The sequence below is a fragment of the Girardinichthys multiradiatus genome, chromosome Y (genome assembly GCF_021462225.1).
Source record: "Girardinichthys multiradiatus isolate DD_20200921_A chromosome Y, DD_fGirMul_XY1, whole genome shotgun sequence".
NCBI classification, from domain to species: domain Eukaryota; kingdom Metazoa; phylum Chordata; class Actinopteri; order Cyprinodontiformes; family Goodeidae; genus Girardinichthys; species Girardinichthys multiradiatus.
The window spans coordinates 8,486,909-8,503,331 of record NC_061818.1 but is presented as its reverse complement, the minus strand read 5'-3'; the positions used below and the strand labels follow the sequence as shown (position 1 = coordinate 8,503,331).

The following is a 16,423-nucleotide window of genomic DNA, read 5'->3' as shown; positions in this document are numbered from 1 at the left end:
ACATATTTAACAAAACAAATGGAGTACAAAAAATCAACCAACACTTCTTACTCTCTTATTTCCACCTAAAATATCAATGATCATAAGCTGTAGAAAGAAACTGTTAAAGGAAGGAAAACCTGCTGTCACAGGAGATTCTAACAAGACAGCAAGCCCTGTGAATGGTGAAATTTTATTCTAGTTGCTCTACAGAGAAAGAAAGAGAAAAAGAGAGATAGAAAGAGAGATAAACAGTGCCACTGTACAGAAGAGCTCTTGTGAAATTCACACAAAAAAATATTGTTTTTACTCTTTATAATTCTCCAGATGATGTATTTCAGTATGAATTTACAAGCGATTTTTACAGGTGTAATTTCTAAATATATTCAAAATAGTTCCTTAAAAGTCTTTGAGGAAGTTAGTTATTTTTTTCTTTTTTACAAAAAAAGCTCTATTCTTACAGCAAACAATAAAGAAAAAGGTCTTGTATCTTTGGGGATAGCAGACTCAAAGTTGCGGGTTGCTTTCTTTCCTTCTTCTTCTTTAGAGTTGAAGTCCTGACACACATGAAGGAGACGTAAGAGAGAAGCAGAGCTGGTGATACAGTATTTCTCACCTGCCTTATGAGGAAGAGCGAGGATGTCCCCCCCCCAACCTATTACACAACTGGACGAAACATGGCCTGATAACAACCAGTCCGCCAGTACGAGGGAGCCACAAAGGGGGGTCAGTTCTTCGCCTTCTCCCTCAAAACAGCAGCATCTTCAATGTGTTAGACATAGATATATATATATATTTTTTTTTTCTCTCAAATATGTATATACTCACATGTGGTTACAACGTATTAGTGATCATAACATCATAACCAAAATAAACAAACAAAATAAACATAAAAACATAAACTTATTACATCTGGGGTTGCATGCCATCACCTCATTATTTATCATTAAATGTAATTAAAATACATTTTTGCTATTTAAAAAGAGCAGGGTTGTCATCACAAGGGAGGATGTTTGGGTGCGTGTTTTAACATAAGATAGCAACTGTTTACATGATGGTTCTGTAAAACCTGAACAAACTGAACGAATTGTTGTGAGTCCATGAAAAGAAAGGGTGCCTTGTTGATATTTTCCATGTGCATATTCTTCACTTGACAGCTCACACAGGCAGCATGTGGAGATAAATATGATAATAACCATAATAAATATGCAGATAAATGCAAAACAGGGGACAGAAATGGGTTTCAGTCAACATTAGGGATAAGCTGTTTGGGAAGCAAGGAGAGGTTCACTGTAGTATCTCAAAAACAGTGATATGACAGTGTTTTTTAAAAAAATTGCAAAGATGGAGCTTCAGCTGAAACACAGTGGCTAATGCAGTCACGTACAGAGAGGAGGGAAAATCCCATTATACCGTATGAGGGTAGCTTTTTATAATTCATTCCACGAAGGCTGCTCTGTTTGGCAAAAAACTAGCGCTGAGAACATCTAAGCCCCCTACAACTATTCCTTTTTTCCCCTCCTCTTCTTCCTTTTCTCTCTTAGTTTGCATGAGCTCCAACACAGAGTGAAACTGGAAGACCTTGGACTCGTATAGTAAACAGGAGAAAAGTTTCATTCTGCGTTGTGGCCACTAGAAATTGTAGCATGTTTATGTTTTTTACACTATTTTAAAAAAGATTTCTACAAAAACCTGTGGCACATTTTGTTCTGTTGCTACTGCTTGTCCAAACTGCACAGAATCATCCGGAGGTATTTTTATTTGATAAAATTTGGCTTAGTGGATCCAATCAATCAAGCAAATCAGTTAACAAACATGATTTCATGAGTTCTTTTTTCTTTTTTTAAATGTGCAATTTGTACAGCTTTATGCTACAAAACATTTGGCACGAGTGAAAATGGAAGTATATGCACGTATTTATCAAAACATGTAATTAAACAGATAAATGAACAAACAATCAGATTAATCCCACACCCTCAAAAATGTTTTGGTTATCATTTCAAGCTTGCCCAAGATCTGCCATGCATGGATAACACTAAATCCCCACAGATAGATATGTATAGAGTTTGTAACAGTGGAGCCTCCTTGGTTCCAGCCACCCCAGCCCACATCACACCCAAACAATGCTGCAAAGGAAATAAAAAAGGGATCCATCTCAAGAATTCTTCTTCCTCAAGAGCCCTGGATCGTTCACAATTTGAGAACAATTTCCTTTGAGACTACAGTGTTTAAAGGGCAAATATAATCATATTTTAGAGCCATAAAATTGATTATATTTGATAAAATATAAATAAATCGTAATTATAATTTAAAAGTGTTTTTTTACCACCGAAATAACTTTTTAACCACACCTCAGGTGGTGTATGCATGCCTCTGGTGCCTTTTGATGCATATTCAACATATAACCTGGAAGTGGGCTACACCGTGGTGGAGTTGGTTGCACAGTTGTCTAGCAGCGAGGTTCTGGGTTTGAGGTCCTGGAGTTTGCATGTTCTGCCATGTATGGATAGGTTCTCCCTGGGTAATCCGGCTTTTTGCCACAGTCTAAAATTGTGACTGTTAGGGTAATTGGTCTTTCTAAATTGCCCTCAGGTGTGAATGTGTGGTGAATGCATGATTATTTGTCTTGTGTTGCCCTGTAATGGATAGGCCATCTGTCTTGGCTGTACCCCACCTCTGTATTATTTTTCAGTACTATTTATAAATAATAATAAAACATAATAGGTTTTGATCAAATACTATTATTAATTCTTGTCAAAACCATAATTTTATGCCGTGCAAGAAAACCTTTAGCATTCTGACCAATATAATCCAGAATACTCGCCATAAAATTAACTGGCTTGGGAGTTCTAGTAGTGTTAGAATTCTGGGAGTCCTAGTGTTAATAATAAATTAGCTTTTTATCAGGAAATTGTCAAATGGATGTGATTGCACTTATCAGCAATACAGAAAGCCTGACGGAGTGAATACTTTTGCTTTTAAGATCAAAATAAAGATTTTTTTGCCTGAAGATTATGAAACAATTAGAATCTTTGATTTAAGGGAAGGGACACCCCAAACCTGAGAGAAGAGGACATGACACTATTAATGCTACAATTAGGAAAGAAATCAGCCAGACCATCAAGGCAGCGATAGCTTGCTTACAAGTATAAAATTTATCGAGAACATGCAAGAACATACATTGTTTTTTAGGTGGTTTTTTTCTTTTGTATTTCCGCTGACATCCACTGATTACATTACACCAATAACTGCTCTTGGTTATCCTAAATGCTTAACTCAAGTGCTTATGTTCATCTGCAACAATTTCTTTTGGTATCAATACTTCTGAGTTCACCATTTCAGACCCAACACAATTACTCTTCAGCAATTTTCAACCTCTATTTTTTCTTTAATGGTTTTTAGATTTCTTAATTTGTCATGAAAATTAATTATCGTGAACCTTGAGCCTGAAAACAAATAAAAAGGAATCATTATAAAAATGAAGATATATGCCCTTTAAATACTAATAAACTGCAAATCCTTGTTCTGTCAATTAAGAATAAACTTGACTTAAATGTAATGAAATTATTCCATTATTGTTGAACACACTATACGTAGATGAAGGAAAACAGAGAAGAAAGGGATTACAGGAGGTTTTTTTTTTTTCTAGCTAAATACCCTGTTTTTAGCGGCAGAGATGTCAAAAGACAAAATTATCCCTGTACCAGACAAGGTGATGGAAGACATGGTTGTCATCTTTCCCCTTTTGGTTCTAACATCTTTGTTCCCTTTGATCCTTATCTTTACAGGTTTACTATGTTTAAAGGTCAGAGTTAAAAGATTGCATTGTACAATATCCATCCACCACCTTTAACCTTGCCCTTTTCAGAAACATAATGAATGTGTGTTTAAGTATTTTTGTGGATTTTATTTTCTTATGAAGGAAAAAAAAATAAACACATGCAAAATAACCTACTACTCCTGAGGATTTTTTTCAGTAAGCTATGCCTTTTTTTCAAATGCAAATGTGGGAGAGAGTTTTTTTTTTGACTAATTGCTATTGTGCTACCAAATAAGCAAACACAAAATTTCTATATAGATTTTTAAGTCTTATAGCTGAATAGAATAACAACGTAAGACTTTGCAATCATTTTATATGTGCAGTGCGAAGAATGAAATGCCCTTCATCCTTCCCGTCTTGTCTTTTCTTTTTGTAAGCCATTTTCTAAGTCTGGCTTTTTTCAGCTTGTAAACATTATTCATTTTGTAGCATCTGCATTGTTCTCATCTTCTCATCAATGTAGTGTCGTTTACATGGTTTTTAAAATAGAAAACCACAGTCTGACTAAACCTGCAATCACTAACTTCCAGAAATTGCCAGCTGTTCCAGTCTTTCACTTATTTGCTCACCCTATCATCCTCTTTCTATCCTCCTTCTATGCCAGGTGTCGTCGGTACATTTGTCAGCTTAACAAGCAGCCGACCGCTGGTCACACCTGCCCTCCAGGAATGCCTATATGTCTGGCTCACTCATTTAGTCTCCCTTTTCAGACCCATTCTGATAGTAAACTTGTCAGTAAACGTGAGAAAGAAAAAAGGTGAGAAGGAGGTCACTGAAGGCATTAGCTCCTTTTTCACTTTTTCTCAATCCTTCTTCAGAAAAACTCACTGCCATCATCAATGTGTGATCATTTCCAGCACATATCAACTCACTCTCCTTCTAATACAAAAGCAGTATTTCTCCAATGAAGAAACCTAATCCAATCTAAGAAATTGCACTATTATGTTATCTTCCTCCCACTTATAACCTTACAGCAAAGTGCTAACCAAATATTAAACTGTATGGTACATGGGAGAGAATGGACAAATATGGGGATATTATGGTGATATTATCTGCAGAGAGAGTAATAGCAATAAAATGTGTCCCAAGTGGGCCAGAAGTTTTTTTTTTTTTTTTGATTACATTGTCAAAGAGAAGAAAAATGGTCAGGTGGCTATGACATCCCTTAGTGGATAACATAGTTGATAAATTATAATACAAACCCTTAGAGGAGTTAGAGGGAGAGAAAACATTTCTTATATCAACTAAACATCTGACTCCAGACTGGGAATTTTCTTATACACCCGTCTATTGCTGAACTGGGCTGAGTTTAGGACACCCCTTGAGGCTGGGTATGCACTAGTCTTATTGGCTGAGTAAGGCATCACATGCTCTTTATTATACATGTCATTAGCTATCCGCCCATCCCTTGAGCAGTATGAAGAGGTGGATTTAACAGATGAGCGAAGATTGTTCGCATCATTGCGTGTTTTGATGGGAGCTGCTCCTAGCGCCAATGCAGGAGAACCTACTGCCAGCTGTTTGTAAATGTCAGAGGAGCTACGCCCATGGACCAGTCTGCTGCTGGTATCATCCCTCAGAGAGTGACTGAGGAAAGGGTTTTCTGAGCCATGGGTTGGGTACAGGGACTTGCTTCTCTTGCTTTCCTCAAGGTTATTGTTAAACAGCATTGATTTAGACCCAGTGCCAAAGAGTCTGCCAGAGTAAGGGCGCATGCCGAAGAGATTGGCATAATGGGAGTCAGATGCTGAGTCCAAGAAGCGGTCCTTCTCCTTGAGGCTGACGCTGCGTGCTGGCCTGCCCAGGTCCACATCCTTGGGCTTTTCAAGCATGATGTTATCAAAGGAGTGCTGACGACTTAGCCTCAAGCGGTTTCTTTTTTGAACATGTGGCCCATCTGTCTGTGGCCAATACAAACCAAACATTTCATCTGGCTGCTGCTGCTCTTGGTGATGCTCACCAAAAAGCTGGTCCTCACTGATGTCGTACAAGTTGGCTGTGTGGAGGCATGCATCACACCGATTGTATGGAGACCGCGTTCCAGATGCTGTGGCAGATCCTGCAGAGACATATGGCCCTCCTTGTTGGTAGCTAGCGGGTACTTTGGACAAGCAGGATCGGCAGTGTGTCTGTTTATAGCGATCAATGGATTCATGAGGGGAGAAGGAAAGATTTTTCTCTTTTAGGCTGTAGTGTTTAGAGTAAGCTGAGTCTGGCAGAAGATCTGAGTCCGCGTGATGCATAGGTGAGGAGTTCAGATGAATGATTGGCTGCTCACACTTTCTATAGTTATCACCGTGGTCAGAGTAAATCTCAGGGTAATCCAAATCATCTGCTGCAAGACCATGACTCTCACGGTAGTGAATGGGGTCTGAATGGAGGCTCATCTCTCTGTCTGAATCAATTGTGTAGATTTTCTCTCCTCCTCCTCCCCCACTTTGGTTGGTTCCACCGCTGACCTGCTTAGTTTTTAAGTAGGACAGCTCCACCTCACTGCAATCCCTAGGGTATTTTGACGTCACGGATCTTTTTTTTAAGTTGTCCTTGGGTTTCAGGTGTTTGTTGTTTTCTGGTTCCTTGTAGGTGGCTCCCCTGCTTGAACAGTCAGAGATGTCAGAGTGGGCTGTGTCTTCTGGGAGGTAGCGCTGTGTCTTCATAGATATTCGCGGATCTGGCATAAGCATGTCAGGGATTGGAGAAGGCCCCGGTGGCACAGAACGCAGTGTGTCAGTTGACTTTTTCCACAATGTTCGCTGAGGTTTGGCATTTGTTTGGACCGTGTCAGCACTTACTGCTACCTCTACAGTATTTGGATTGGCATCATTCAGGGTCAAGGGATGCTGCCCACCCTGAAAGATGTAGTTGTTGAGGTGCTCTTTGTGGCGATTTGCAAGATAAGACTGAAGGTCACCAGTGTCCCCATAGATCATATCTTTGGGAGTGTAACTTCTGTTATCAGCATAAATGAAGTTGCCTTTCTCTGCCATCATGTCCATGATCATGGGACCAGCAGAGTGCATGAATTCTCGTTTAGGTGAGTTCATGCGGGAGCCACTGAGGTTAGACATGTTGGTCATTTGTTTGGCAGATTTAATTAGCCTAAGCATTTTGTCCTGGGGGCTGAAGTCAAGGTCTGTCTTTTTCTTCATGTCAATGTGTACTCCATGGATGCAGCTCCAGATTCCCTGTATAATACATATTAATAAACAAAAGATTAAGAAAATGAGTAAATCGAAAGAAGAGTGGAGAGCTTCAAACAAAAAAATGAAGAAGGTGAAACCAAAGAGTGAAAAATATATATTTTTTATTAAATAGCCCAGTCTTTCCAAACACTAAGAGGTGTATTGGCATTCATTAAATTGGCAGAGCTACTACCCTTAATAGGGAAACGCCATTGTCTAATACTTAATAATAATAAATGACAATTTGACTGAAGAGCATGGTTGATGGTTGACTAAACCATCAGTTATTTAAAGTTCGCCCTCACCTTGCCCTAAAAAAACTTTGGTGAAAAAAAACACCACACAAAATTGCTGTTTAGCTAGACATTAAAGATCTTACTACAAATTCCCCATCCACTGCACATTGAAAAAACAATTTACAGTGTAATATATATACACAGATAGCAGGGGGCCTCAAATGACCACATCACAAACATTTGCGTCTTTCATTTGACAGTATGTGTAATATTCCCACATCTCCATTCTCTTAGTCCACAGATACTGTTGGAACCCCATTCTGAAAGCCCAGTTCTCATAAAATTGTGTTTTAGACTGAAAAATACCTTAACCCTAACTCATAGTTTGCAATGGAGTAGTTTCCCCATCCCTTTAGTGTGTCAACTGCATAATCCAGTTATCTAGAAGGTGCAGTTAAGGTACAGTTACGTCTAAAATTAATCATATCCCTGGCAGATTTAGGCTTAAACTTATCTTTTAATTTTCCTAACATTTTCTTCCAAATAAAAATTATATTAATGTTTCGGAGTGGCCCAGTCAGAACCCTTACGTGAATCTGATAGAGAATCTCTAGATGGAGCAAAAGATTTGCATGGAGATAAATACCTTACAAAATACCTGTTTGAACATGCAACACATCATTAAAAACTATGGTTTGATTGCTGTGATGCCATGAATATTTTTCCATTGCTTATTGAGAAATGTATCAATCATTTTCAGCATGCACTTTTCATTCAAATATAAATGAAAAAAATATCTTGTTTCTTCTCAAAACTGACACACCTTTTATATTGTTCTATTGTTCTATTGATGCCTGTCTCATTTCCTATCAGAAAAAAAAGTTATTTGACTAATGGAAATATTTTAAGATCTAAATCCACCAGGGGAATTAATAATTTTGGGTTTACCTGTATGTTGCTTGCTCAATTAAACTGACATAAATGTACAATGTTTAGTTTGGCTTCCTGGGTAATTCCCAGTGATAGTACAGGGATTATTTAGAAATTAAGAAACATACATAATTTAACAAAAATATATTAATTTCAGAAATCTAATAAATACATCATTGGTTAAAACATGTTCTTTAAAAAATAGAATTTCAGACCTGTTGATCATAAAAGGAAAATTTTTAAAAATGTGTTCCTTCAAAATTTGCTTAAGAAACTAAGTGCTTTCAGTACAAATATCTGCTTTGCTTTATTTTTAGAAAGGGCTGCTGTTATCCAGCCTTTCTACCTGAGTGTAACCGTTCAAAAGCAGTAAATAGTGGCAAGAATACTATTTGTTTTGTCAAAATATCTCTGTTAATAGATGCTCTAAGTGTTCTAAGTTATCAAAACTAATGTCCAGCAGGATATACTGGCAGTCTTAGTCTTAGTGTGTTCTTTTTTTGCTTTTATTATGCATCCATATCAGCATGTAATACAAAAACTTACAACACTCTCCACAAAAAAGCAGCAAAACATCTACAGTATGTTATTCATCAAACTTTTTTTTTTTTTTAATCTCTATTACTGTTGCAATACTGGTGGACTTTAGAAGTGAAAATTTGCTAATAATTTGTCCACATGAATATGTGTTCATCCACTAATAATAGTCAACAATGCCCTTTAAATACAAGTTGGTTTCATATTTAATATATAAGATCTACCTTAGATGCTCTCCAGTGTTGGCAGATCCTGCCAAAATGACCACCTCTTTATGATTATAGGTTATACTTTCTTTGGGAAACAGCATCAGAAAATCTGCAAGAGAAGTCTCTGAATAAAAGAAAAAAACTTAAAACACACTACTTGGCCAAAAAACAAGTCGCCACCTGGTTTTAACTAAGCAAATAGGTACTAGCTTCCCATTGGATAATTACTGCGTGGGCGATTATGTTTCAGCTGGCAGCAGGTTATTTAGCCCCAACTGGTGCAATGAGTTGCTTCTCATTTCTCAAACAACCATGTCGAAAGGCACATCCCATGGTTGTGGAGAAGATGTCAGTCTGTTTCAGAAGGGTCAAATCATTGGCATGCATCAAGCAGAGAAAACATCTAAGGAGATTGCAGCAGCTACCAAAATTGGGTTAACAACTGTCCAACGCATTATTAAAAATTGGAAGGATAGTGGGGACCCATCGTCTTTGAGGAAGAAATGTGGCGGGAAAATAAAATGATCGTGATTGGTGATCACTTATACGTTTGGTGAAATCAAATCGATGAAAAACAACAGTAGAACTCCGGGCTATGTTTAATAGTGAAAGTAAGAGCATTTCCACACACACAATGCGAAGGGGACTCAAGGGATTGGGACTGAACTGCTGTGTAGCCTTAAGAAAACCACTAACCTCTGAGGCTAACCGGAAAACAAGGCTTCAATTTGCTAGGGAGCATAAAAAGTGGAGTCTGCAGCAATGGAAGAAGGTCATATGGTCTGATGAGTCCTGAATTACCCTGTTCCAGAGTGATGTGTGCATCAGGGTAAGAAGAGAGGCAGGTGAAGTGATGCACCCATCATCCTTAGTGCCTACTGTATAAGGGGGTCCAACAAAATATTAGAGTGTTTGACCATATATTTTGGTGGCGACTTTGTTTTTGGCCAGGCACTGTATTTCACTATATTTTACTGTCACACTCTTAGAGATAATTACCACATTAACAACCTCAGAATGTTTTTGCTCTTCATATATTTTGTTACGTTTATCTCCACAATATAGGCCACAAAGAGAACATTTTAATCTAAATTAATTCTAAGAATGAGTTAGAAAAAGCATCTTCCTGAAGCACATTCCTTAAAGTGTTGCCTCTTCTGCACTAACTACTTCCCTGTGTTAACATTTTTAAACAGAGCAACACTGCTGCAACAATAGCATGAAGACACTGCAGTGCTTTTAGGGATACACGTCCATGTCTTCTGTTCTCACAGGCAATGAGGAAAAATGCTGACCTTTTAGCAGGAGAGAGAATAAATTGATTAAGTGTTAGTTGCTGTGGTTTAATCCAAAAAACAGACTGCAATTAGGGTCTATTTTTGTCTATAGTCAGAGCTGCCTCGTGATTCCCCCTCCCGCCTCTATTCCCATCCTTGCATCTCATTCTGTTCTGTGAAGCCCTCCCTTTGCCCACTGTTTTTAAGTTAGTGCTTTAGTTTTGCAGCAAATCCTAAGACAGGCCTGTTTGACCCAAACAGTGCAGCATTTGCCACCAGTATGGCTGCAATGGTTTACTGCACCTTCTTCCTTGACCGTTGAGACAACCCCTATCCAACCTCCTGATAGTACTACCTCCAGAAATTCATCCAAAACTGCTTGTTCCTGTGAACTTTTTGCACATGCAATAACACTTTACATCGACTGAATCCTTACCCTGCTGATGGAGAAAAGTAGTCCTGGCGTGCCAGAGCAGACTCCAGTGAAGCAGTATCTCAGCCTCCAGTAGAAGAGATGCTCTGAGACAAAGGTGATGAGGGAGAGCCCCATTGCTGTGGCCAGCATGTAGAAGACCCCCGCCATGTTGTCCACATCAAGCTGACTGGACATGACTTCGTTCTTCTCATTATGGCAAATTCCTGTTAGCCACTGGGCTTCTAGTTCTTCCATTTCACCTAAAAAACAAATACACTGGAGTAAGACCATTCTATGGCCTCCAGGATTTTTTTTAGATCATTCAAAGATTGCAGGATTAAGGCAAATTTAAAGATTTTAATCCACCACTACTGCACGCTTAGTACTTGGCAAGCAAGTTTTCCACTGCTGCTTTCCCCACTGTCTTACCACACAATATTAGCACTGCCATTAGACCTACACAAGGCTTATTCCTTACAATCTATGTGATTTACCTATAGGCTTCTGCACCTACATCATCAGTTTCAGCCTTTCTGTGGAGGAGCAAACAGCATCAGGACTTAAATTAGCTTATCAGCTTTTTGTACAGTGATCTAAGCGCCACCAATTGGGTAATCCTGTACAATACTTCTAAATGAACACTGGGCTCTGTACGAATATCTTAGCCAGCAAAGTCAGAAGGATCATGGATACAAAAAACAAAATCTAATAATAGTAATCTGATTACTTTGAGGTGAAGAAACATGAAGTTGTTTTTTTCAGTTGTACTAAAGTTTTTTCATAATTGTATTATCAAATCGTATTGGCTTGTGCCTGTGTTTCTTGGGCTCCTACACCAGTTCCTCGTTTTCCCTCATCATCACTAAATGTAATTATAGGGCTTTTTATTGTCAGCATCAATGAAACATTTAGCATTTTTACTAGGCCCTGTCCACATAGAGATTAGCTTAGGTTGTATTTTGGCATTGAGTCCACACAGATCTGGCTTTTTGGGACCAAAAACAATAATTTTTGAAACCAGACCCCAGAGTGAAAAGATTTCGTCGTTTCCGTTACCATGTGCACTCATCTTTCCAAATGATGATGTTGTAGCTTCACCTCTGTCTGCAACTCGCACGTGCCTATTTGCCGCCCGATTGCTATGTTTAGATTGTCTGCTGATGCCTGGTGTTTATGTCCACTGTTTTTGCTGTGTTGAGACGACATGTGTTGTGAATTGGCGCTTCATAAATAAACTGAATTGAATTGTTTCTGTGGCAGTGTCTCATTGCCATCAATGGGCCCAGCATACATACTACAGTGTTTTTAGCGGTGCTGTGTGCACTCATGTGGACACACCTTTTTTTTAAAAATCATTCTGGACATGATAACTTTTTTGTCTCCGTATGAACAGGACCCAAGAATATGAAAAATGTACTTCCCTCGTCTCGCAACCAGACTACATGGGCAATTTGGTGGTGTGGGTGCTAATTGCTTGCTGTGAGGTTTATTTTATGAGTTCTGCTCATACTGATCTGAGTGCAAATTGCTTCAAGATGGAATTTTTTGGGTAAAACATGGATTGTTTGTTACAGCTATCGGCCTCTGGTGATAAAATCTCTCACTGGATAAGGTTATTGTTTCATCATAAATGGAATTCCTCTGTTCATTTACTGCTTTTTATTCTCAATGGTGATAAAATTGAACACCAGTTGTTTACATAATCCCTTTTTTAAGTACTGAAAAAAGAATTAAGCAAAATAGACAAAGAGATCTGTTTAGTGTGTTAGCCCTATTACCTCACAGCAATAAGCCGTGAATGCAAGGGTTTTCTCCTGGTTTTCTACTGCTAATCCAGTTTCTCTATCAGTAAAACATCTGTATTAGGTTAATCAGAGACTCAAAATTCCCCCAAGGTATGAGTGTCTGTATGTATGGTTCTTTCTCTTATGTGCCTTTTTATTTGCCATTTGGTGAGCTGTACCATTCCTTTTCGCTCAATCTCTCCAGATCATCCTGGATCCAATCTTATGTTCATCTCAATTTACTGGTTTTCTTTAGGATTTATGTCTGTGGGCTGAAATGGCTATGGAAGAAGGTTGATTTTGTGTCTAGTAAATCAGTTCGGTGTTAATTTGGATTCACTATTTGAAATATTGTCCTATTAAAAGACTCATTCCATGTTCAATCCATATTCTGTTTAGACCTACAGTCTCCCTGATTATTACTTAAAAATCTCCTGGTATTTATGGTCAATAATACAATGTTCTTTAACAAGGTTCTCATAGCCCTTAGAAGATAAACACGCACACGTCATTACAAATCCTCCATTTTACTTAACTAAAAGCTACATCTTAATCGTATTTAAGTAGAAGAAATAACCAGTTAAATTTCAAATGAAGTTTAACAACTGCACTTTTATACGTTTATCCCTCCAAAGACATGGCAGAAAACGCTACATTTCAGATTGTACCTCCAAATAACTGGGCCTCCGTGTCACATCATTCATATTCCCTCAAGACACATGAAGTTATGGAAGTACCTAGAAACTCTGATCAACTTAAGAAAGGAAAGTTTAAATTTAAAAACTCCTTTAACTACACTTATTTTATTATGATTAGTAGGGTTACAATTTTCTTTCCACTGGTGATTTAGTTAGAAAAAGTAATTTCTTAACATTGGTTTTTATTTCACTGAATAAATGTACTCATATTCAAAGTTTGGACTTTTCTAATTCTTTAGTGTGAGATTATGGTCCAACAATTTTACCTGCTCCTTTGTTTGAAAGCATATTACTTTAATTTCCTACAATGCTATGATAGCAAAATATACTAACTCAAGCAAAGTATTTTTAATTATATTTTTTGCTCATTTTGTTTCTTTCTCTGAGAAACAAGAACAGTCTTTTTAAAGAATCCCTTGAGTTTTACCAATCCCCAGGCTTGCACACACCTCTACATGGCCAGATTGTCCAAATTGACTGTTTCTTTAATGTTAAGAGAAGAGAAAAGCAACAAAGCCCTTATCTTTTCTCATTCCTCACTCTGTATACCATTCCTTCTGTCTCCCCTCCCACTCAGGCTTCCTCTGTGACATTTGGCGCGTGGCTAATCCAATCTGTGTCATTCAGGGGCGAATAACTAAAGCTGCTAGTAGGGAAAGACAAATATCATGCTGGTTCTCAGCTACATGTCTCTGAGTGCAGACTTACTAACACATCATTACCCCTTCACTTCAATTGAAGATCATTTGTCTCTGTTAACATTTAAGAATACACTAAAGGATGTACAAAAGAGACAGATTTTTCATTAAATAACATTCAGTAATGAGCTCAATCTTCAAGTAATAACAAGATTATGGCAGTCAGGGCTGGGCTGAGACCAAACTTTTACCAAGGCATTTTTGGTTCAGATGGTAAACAATTTACAAAACAAAAAAAGGAAGAAGAGTTGTATAACTCTTCATGAAATATTTAATGCCATTTGTGAGAACTAAAACATGAAAAGTTAGCACACTCCCTACTTAATTTGAGCCACAGTTTATGTCTCTGTTACATAATGGTGTGTTATGAATAAGCATCAGGTACATTTTTTATTTTTTTTTCTCTCAGCAGCCTCTACTTTATAAGCATACAATTTGGAGCAATAATTTGGTGGCAGTCAATCTGCATTGCTTTCTTAAAAATGACAACAAAGTTGCCCTGATACAGTACATTCAAAGGCAAAGCTATGGGGAGCTGATTTCCCTCATAATGCAACATAGAGTTGAGAGTTCTTTTTATAGTGGTTTTACGACAGAAACCAAGGTTACCAAAAGTATCCATGTGTTTTTTTTTTTTTTTTATGTTTCATGAATCTATGTCAAAGAAAGAAAATGTAGGACATGGCAGAAATCTCTCTTTTTCATCAAATAAGATCTGAACTGTTATCCAAATGAAATGCAAAATATACCTTAATTGGATTAGAGAACTTTGGCCCACTGGAAGATTTTTTTCTCCAGCACTTAACTTCCTGGAACCTTAAATTTAATCTACCTAGGTTGTTGTGTGTGTTTGAACTTGATGTCTTAAACCTGGAGCATTTATGTAGATTACATCCCCAGATGCTGAGCAAGTCCTCCATCCGCGTGAGTGCCGCTGCGGTCTGATGACACAGATCTCCATCCACCGCAACAACAAAGTCCAGAATGTTAGTGAAAATGTGTAGGGGATTTTAAATGAACTGAGTCGATCCTGGCTCCCAATAGGCACTACAATTAGCTATCTAAATGCATAATTTATTAAAATGTCCTAGCTGTTAATCTCTAAAGCTGAATCACTTCTAGGTTTGTAATGATCCAAAGATATTTAAAAATTAAAGCCTTTTGAGATGTGTCTTGAAAACAATAACCACATATACACATGCTGCAGCAGTGCTCAATAATACTTAAAATTGGTAAATGATCAACAATCCAGTCGTGTTTGTTATAATCCATGTCTAAGAACATAACAGCAGATGTCTTCCTTTAATGAATATTTTCACTAAGGATGGTGGATTTTATAAATGTATTTGAATGCAAAACACTGTGATGTTCATCATGGGTGGCTTGGGTTACATATAAATTGCGGAACTACTATCAGAATTTTAAGTAAAAAGAAATTATGACCTGCAGAGGATGATAAACTAGGGTATAACTGAAATAAAATGTTGGAGATATTCTTATAGCCTTCACTTCAGGATCCATCCAAAAAGTCAGATATCCCCACTAAGGCAATTTCTACCTGCTTTTATCAGATTTGGCTGTGGATCATGCATTGAAAACACAAGGTGGTGAAAAACTACCCAAAACCAATTCTCTGGTTCCTCAAAAGTTAGCTGCAGTGCAAACACTCCATAAATAATGGAACCTGAGGTCACCTCTTCTGTCTCATACATAAATTGCCATACATAAATCTCATCTCTTCCTCCTCTCTCGAATAACCACTCTTCCTTGTGCAAATGGGGGTCTTCAAAAGAGTGTCCTTTCTTCTTAAGATGTAGATAAACCACTGAGTCTTGAACCAGTGAGATGGAATAAACATTCATTGCTCCACTTGACTGAATATACGTTAAACTTGTATTTTGGTGTATTATCCCTGGGGTGAAGAAAAGTCCAGCTGCCTTCTATTTACATACCTAGGATTTCCACACTTTTTCCTTCAACTCAACTTTCTATTAGTGTTTCGATAAAGCACTCTGTTAACAGCCAGCTTCTTTTGCGATGGCCCTTTGTGGCTCACACTTGTCAATGAAAAACTGACTGGACAACTGTCAAGTCAGCAATCTTCTCTGTGACAGTGTGGGTCATAACATTTTGATGATAAAATGTTTTTGTGCTATTTTCTGATTTTCTAAGAAACTTAAAATTAATTTGTTGTTAGCTATAATAAAAAATATATATCACTCTTTATGTAATTAATCAATTTAAAATAATACTTTTTCAATTGAATTAAAAAAAAGAAATAAATTTTTCATGAATATTTTACTTTTCTGGGATATTTTGTCTGTCTCAATAAATTTTTTGGCACAGAGTGTTCCCAAACATTACATGTGACATTTAACTTGTTCATATTATAAACTTCTCACAATATGAAAGAATCTTAATATCTCCGTGCTTGTTCAGAATGGTGCTTAACAAACAGCACAGTAACACATTTGTTACATTGACAGGCAATTGCTAAACTTGAGAGAAAAACGGAAATGGTTTCGTTCAATTTGTTTCTGTTTAGGTTTTTGGAACCACCTCAGTCTGTGAAATGCCACGTGTTCTCCACTGGTATTGCGTTTATCTGATCAAGCAGCATCTGCCAAGATACAGAGTCCCATCATCGATCACAGACTT

The 16,423-nt window shown here is 37.6% G+C and overlaps 1 protein-coding gene across 1 annotated transcript in view; it reads right to left on the bottom strand.

Moving 5' to 3' along the window:
• Nucleotides 1-2,687: 2,687 nt before the first annotated feature.
• Nucleotides 2,688-16,423, bottom strand: part of LOC124864868 (glutamate receptor ionotropic, NMDA 2A-like) — a 283,980-nt gene continuing 270,244 nt past the window's right edge. The window contains exons 15-16 of the mRNA XM_047359828.1: nt 10,607-10,845; nt 2,688-6,984 (exon numbers count right to left, since the gene is read on the bottom strand). Coding sequence (XP_047215784.1) covers nt 5,044-6,984; nt 10,607-10,845 — 2,180 coding nt within the window. The 3' untranslated portion in view covers nt 2,688-5,043. The remainder of the gene's footprint in view (nt 6,985-10,606; nt 10,846-16,423) is intronic.